The sequence below is a fragment of the Pseudophryne corroboree genome, chromosome 6, assembly GCF_028390025.1.
Source record: "Pseudophryne corroboree isolate aPseCor3 chromosome 6, aPseCor3.hap2, whole genome shotgun sequence".
In the NCBI taxonomy this organism is placed as follows: domain Eukaryota; kingdom Metazoa; phylum Chordata; class Amphibia; order Anura; family Myobatrachidae; genus Pseudophryne; species Pseudophryne corroboree.
The window spans coordinates 406,377,117-406,383,116 of record NC_086449.1 but is presented as its reverse complement, the minus strand read 5'-3'; the positions used below and the strand labels follow the sequence as shown (position 1 = coordinate 406,383,116).

Here is a 6,000-nt window from a genome sequence, read left to right as displayed (position 1 = left end):
CAGATCAAAATGTCGACATGAGGTTTTTTACTGTTTTGGTGTCGTTTTCTCTGTAAAGTGACAGGGAACCCAAATAAGTGCACCGTGTCCCCTCACATGGCTCGCTTCGCTCGCCATGCTTCGGCAAGGTGCTTCGCTCCACTACTGCTTTGCTCGGCTCAGATTACCATTCCAATCGTAGTCCACGTGGATCGTTAAGTATGAAAAAAATCCCAAAAAATTAATAAATGTGAAAAGACCTGTCGACCTAGTACATGTCGACCTAACGGCCATGACTTCCGCTCCAGGTACAGGGAAGAAAGATGTCAGAGTTGGTTGGAAAGAAGGAGAGAGAGGGGGGGGGGGGGGGTCAGGAAATGGAGGAGGGGGGTTGCTCAGGTTCTGGTGGGATGTTACAGTATGTCATGACCTGTGACGACAACACCGCAGGAGCACACTGGACGATTTGAATGACTTGTTGTTGCGATCCGTTGGAATGTGGCAGATCGTTCAAACTATCGTCTAGTCAGTGTGTAATCAGCGTTTCTTTACACTGACTTGTCTCTTCTCTCAACTTCTCCCTTCTTTTCCCTCTGTATATACACAGTTGGTGACGTCATTCCACACATCACCCGGCGCAACACCAAACCTCACCAGCAGGTGGCAGCTTCTCTCCTCCGTCGCTAAATCTTTTTCTCTCCTGTTTATCATTGACCCTAAAAGAAAAAAGGAAAAGGAGAAAGCAAAACAGAAAGAGAGAGAGAAGGCCCTGTCTGCGCCGGCTCTCAGTCCCCTGGGATACCGCATATGTACTATCCCCGGGAGATCAGCCCACTGGAGGGAAATGACCAGGACCTGCTGGCAGCTCACAGGGATTATGATCTGATTTACCTACATTGTTCTCCTGCACCTCTCCAGTGCAAGCTAGAAAAAAACTTTCCTATATGCCACCAGTTGGAGCTGAGCGATCGCACTGCTGCCCATTTATTTCCTGGCGGACCTTGCTCCTTCCCTGTATTACTCTCTGCTGCTTAATTTCCTTATTTTCTTCTATTCTCCCCCCTCCCCTTCCTTCTCAGCGTCTTAATCTGAGATTTTCTATTTCCCTCTGCTCCTCATCGTCACACTTATTACTGCCTACAGCACCGTAACAGTAAACCCATTGCCGCCTGGCACCGCTGGCTGGCAAAGAGAATGGAGTTCTCAGAGAGGAGAAGGAGCAGGAAATCCCAGAGCTACAAGCTGGTGAATGAAGGTAGGCACCGGCCGGGGAGGGGGCACGGCGCTGGGTGCTATTGCTGCTGCCACCTGTCAGGAAGTGGCAGGGCTGTGTGTGTGTGACATATACTCTATATAGGTAGTATATAGTACAGACAAGGATGGCAGGGCTCAGGCTGCTGCGTGGCGTGGGCACGGTGGTGGCATGGGTGGAAGTGCCACCTGTCAGGAAGTGGCATGACTGTGTGACACAGGTATGGTGTATGTATAGGCATTATATTGTACACAGTACATGACAAGGATGACAGGGTTGATCTGATGTTGGCAGTGATTAGTTCCACTCTGGTCAGGAGGTTCTGCAGCAGCTGCGGCATTTGTCACTCACGGGTCCCCTCCCCCCCGATGTGTGGACACAGACACAGAGGGTGAATTTGTCTCTTTGCTGCCTGCTATTTGGGCCTCCAGTAGAAGAGCCCTCGATGACAGTGCTGGTGCCCGCAGGGACACACAGTGACAGACAGCACACAGTGAAGACAGCCCAATGAATGAATAGGTCTGCAGAGGACAAAAGCTGTAAGGACCCCATAAAGAGCTTAATGCAGGCACCATGCCAGGATGGGAGAGCATGGCATACATACATTACACATACAGAGGAGAAATTGTCTCGCACATTTTCTTATTGCATTGTTTTATTTCGCCCTCATGCTCATATTATAATCCATTATAATAATCAGAGCTGTCCTCTGTGGCATATTTCATTGTTGACACAACTCCAATGCAGAGAGGACATATTAATGGCGAGCTTAAATGTGGCTTTGTGTAATGAGGACAGCACAGGCCATAAAGATGGAAGTAATGCATTGTACACCTCATGTATGTTTCCTAGTGACTGCTCCTGGGAATATAAACGTGGTCTATTACCAGAGTTCATAGCAGGTGACACTGTCTGTGTCTCGTGTCCCTGGATGCACATTACAGCCTTCTGCATATCTACAGTATGAGATATATATATATATATATATATATATCTCTAGAGATTTATTTCACTTGGATAAGTAATATATAGAAAGAGCATTCATTCAGTTTATTGCATCAGTTTATTTAAAAGTTAAAAGCAACTTCTGATTTTTATCATTTGGAAACAAGAATACAGAACATTGGTAATAATGGCTGTGCAGTCTGCTAGAATTGGTTACAAGTATTTGTCAGAGAATTACACCTATTGGCAGCTATTTTTAAAAGGACTGGTATAAATTAGATTAATGCTAGGTACAGACTTGTACAGTCATACTTTCGATGCTACTTTACTTATGTTACGAAGTCTCGGTCAAAGTGCCGACATCTGCGTACACACCAACACACCTTTACCATTTACTTTTAATTGATGAAACTCATCTGTCTAAAATATCTCACAAAGGTGGCGTTGCTTGAGAATATCGGATAGAACGGTAGAAAGTGCGTACTCACTTCACTTTTTGTCAATATTTTACCATCAAGTCCGATGAAAATGAAACAGCACATAAAACCTGATCTTCTGTTGCGACCAGAGGCGTTTCTAGAGAGGAGGGGACCCGTGTGCAGACTCCGTGTGTGGGACCCCTCCTCTCCCGTAGCCGTCACCGCTGCTGTCAGCGCTCTCAGCACCGAGACTCTGGCACAGTGCCAGAGTCTACAGCACATGTGCAGGACTCCGAAAAAATGGACGCCGCGCCATTTTTCTGGAGTCCTCCGCATGCGCTAGCGCTCAGTGCGCTAGCAGCGGCGGTGACGGCTACAGGAGAGGAGGGGGCCCACACACAGTCACCGATGGACACCAGAAAGGTGAGTATAGAAGAAATGGGTGCAGTGTGTGCGGTGTGGGCACCTTCTGGACCCATGGGCCCGTGTGCCCCACACACACTGCACCCATTATAGATACGCCAGTGGTCGCGACCTATTTTGACTGCAAGACAGGTCTCTATTGGTTGTTGCATTCCTGCCAGCCTGACACTTTTCAGTGTGATAAAAATCTGATTCTACTTTTTCCACTTATTTTCTGCCTGCAGTTGAAGTACTTAATTGTGTGAAAGGCCTTTCTTTCTTTAAATATAACTCAGCCCTTGTTGCCATTGAAAATAAAGTGTGAAAATCAGTAGATGACCATTTTATCAAAAGTGAGTTCAACTGGCGTGGGTGGCATGAGGGTCAGTTCAAGGGTGCGACCGGTGCGGCTGCATGGGGGAGCCATAACATAGGTGGTGCACCACAAAATTGACTGACTCCGAAGGAGCGTCACGGTCAGTCCTCAGACACATGCCCTGGACTGCCCACCTGACTCTTCTAATATGGTCTGACCCAAGTCAGGCCGGGCACATTGGATAACTGTTTGACCTGTGAAGTCCCTGTCAGGGAGAGTTACGGGCCATGAGTCACAGAACTTCAGTACCAGTGCTCGAAGCCTGTCCCCACTAGTCTAATGGGCCCTACACACTGGCAGATAATACTGAAAAATATGAACGATCATTAATGAACGAGATACCGTTCATATCTTTCAGTGTGGAGGCACCAGCGATGAACGATGCGCGGCTCCGCGCTCGTTCATCGCTTGTCCCCCGTCGGCTGTGCATGCAGGCCAATATGGACGAGAACGTCCATATTTGCCTGCACTGCTATGGAGCCGGGTGACGGGGGGAGTGAAGAAACTTCACTCCCCCCGTCACTGCCGCCGGGCAGCTCGGCGGCAGATCTATCGGTGTGTAGGGCCCATTAAGGTCCGTACACATTAGACGGTCGCTCTGTGAGCTCGTCCAATGTTTCCCTTCCTGGGCCGGCCGGTCGGCGGCCGACAGTACACACTGAGCGATATGACCGCTCATATCGCTCAGTGACTTCACGTCTCCGCCAGCCGTGCATGCAGGTCGTGGACGACAGTCCAGATCCTGCATGCATGCACTGGCGACAGCGACGATCGTTGCTGACCCACGGGGCTGCACATTGGTCGTCGCTGGCGGCATACACACTTGCCGATAAAATGAGCGACGTCGCTCATTTTATCGGCAAGTGTGTATGGGCCTTTAGATACAAGAGGAAGCAGGAAGGCAGCCTGGTTGGTCTGCACTTTGCACTGCAGCATACTGTAGCAGCATCATGTTCTTTTGCTTGCAGATAAGCGCAGTCTATCAGGAGAAAGGAATATCAAGTATGTCTAATTTTGATTTTGCCTTGCTTTGGAACTTATTATTTTTGTTATGACATTTTGGGGTAGTATGGGGGCAATGGCATCTTGAAGCACTGTGGGGGATATGACATCTTGGGGCACTACTAACTGGGGGCAAAGGCATATAGGGCACTATAGTTTGGGGGCACATGGGGTGTTTCTGTAGGGATATATCTATTTGGTACTACAATGTGGGGATGTATGGGGCACTGTTTAGGGGACACATCTATATTACTCTACAGCATTAATTCTAAACATAGTTGTATGGAGAAAAGGAGAAGGATGACACTCCAAAAATTCTCATACAGGGTGCTAGTAGACCTGGGTACAGCTCTGGGTAGAACAACAGTTATATAAAACCTACATTGATTTGTGTGGAATGTTAAATTACGCAGCAGAGTGGAGCGGCTTATATATGTTTGTCCTTTCATCTGTGATAACTATAATTGGCATTTTGTGTATAAGTACGTTGATATAATTGAATTTCAGTCTTACAATAATTTTCAATACCACAGATAATTAGAATTATACATTTGTTTTTGTTGCTATAGCATATTTCACAGCTTGGTACAAACCAATTAAATTATTTGGGGCCAAAAAGAAATGTAATGAAACCTCAATCTTAATTACTGTATGAATGAAAAATGATATGTGGCATGCCTATATTCTCTGTGCGTCTGCAGCTGTAACTAGGGTGGCCAGTATCGGGATTGGCAGGGTCCCGGGATTTTGAGCTAAAATAGTCAGGATTTGAACTTTTTGATTTGAACCAATCCCGGGATTTCAGGATCAGTCAGTGTGCACTTGTGTTTTTTTGTTTTGATTTATTTGTTTTCATTTAAACTACTGGGCAGCGCTGAGCACTTGCAGCAGGCGGCTCAGACATTACCTGTCTGCCCCTGGCCCCCAGCTGTGCGGCTGTGCACAGTGTGACATGATGTCATAGGTCACACTGCTCAGACCCAATGCCAGCCATGCCCATCTGCCTGCCCGCACAAACACCATGCTTAAGGCCAAGCAGAGGAGGAGTGTGTGCTTCTTGGTGGGGAGCCAACCGTGGAGGGAGGAGCACACAAGCAGAGGCCAGTATTTGGGGGGATGGGGAAGTGGGATAGAGATATAAGGACTGAGGAACAAGGAGGGTGGAGAGAAAGAGATAAAGTTCTGAGGGACAGACAGGGGAGAGAGATAAGGCCTGAAATACAGGAGAAAGATGGAGTGCATCCACCGAGTTCTGCCTGCCAGTGCCACCACCAGTCCCGGGACTGAAAAAATGGCCCAGGATTGGCCTCCCTAGCTGTAACCTATCATTAGGTATGCAGATACAGCCACGGTTGCACACAGAATATACCATGCAGCATATCATTTTAATGAACATAAGCTGCTTGTGCATCCTATTCGCATAGTGTTGCGAATAAGGTGCATTTTAATGAAAAAAGACGCACATAAAGAAGCTCGGAACTACTGAGATGGCATGGCATGACATGACTAGAAGGGCTGTTTAACGTGCAGGCAGACTAGATTCAAGTGGACACATCTGTAGATGTATAGGTATACTTGTAATTAGTTTATATGTCTTTCAAAGGACTTAAGGTGCATACACACGG

The 6,000-nt window shown here is 47.4% G+C and overlaps 1 protein-coding gene across 3 annotated transcripts in view; it reads left to right on the top strand.

The window, feature by feature from the left end:
- Positions 1 to 621: 621 nt before the first annotated feature.
- The window catches only part of BEND7 (BEN domain containing 7), a 218,343-nt gene continuing 212,964 nt past the window's right edge, over positions 622 to 6,000 (top strand). For 2 of the 3 annotated variants that reach the window (XM_063926899.1, XM_063926900.1), the window contains exon 1: positions 1,349 to 1,451. Coding sequence is in view for 1 of the 3 variants with exons in the window: in XM_063926897.1 (XP_063782967.1) it covers positions 1,174 to 1,234 (61 nt within the window). In the remaining 2 variants the exon portion in view is untranslated. Of the gene's footprint in view, positions 1,235 to 1,348; positions 1,452 to 6,000 lie in introns of those variants that run through there. The other variant, XM_063926897.1, reaches the window with a different exon arrangement.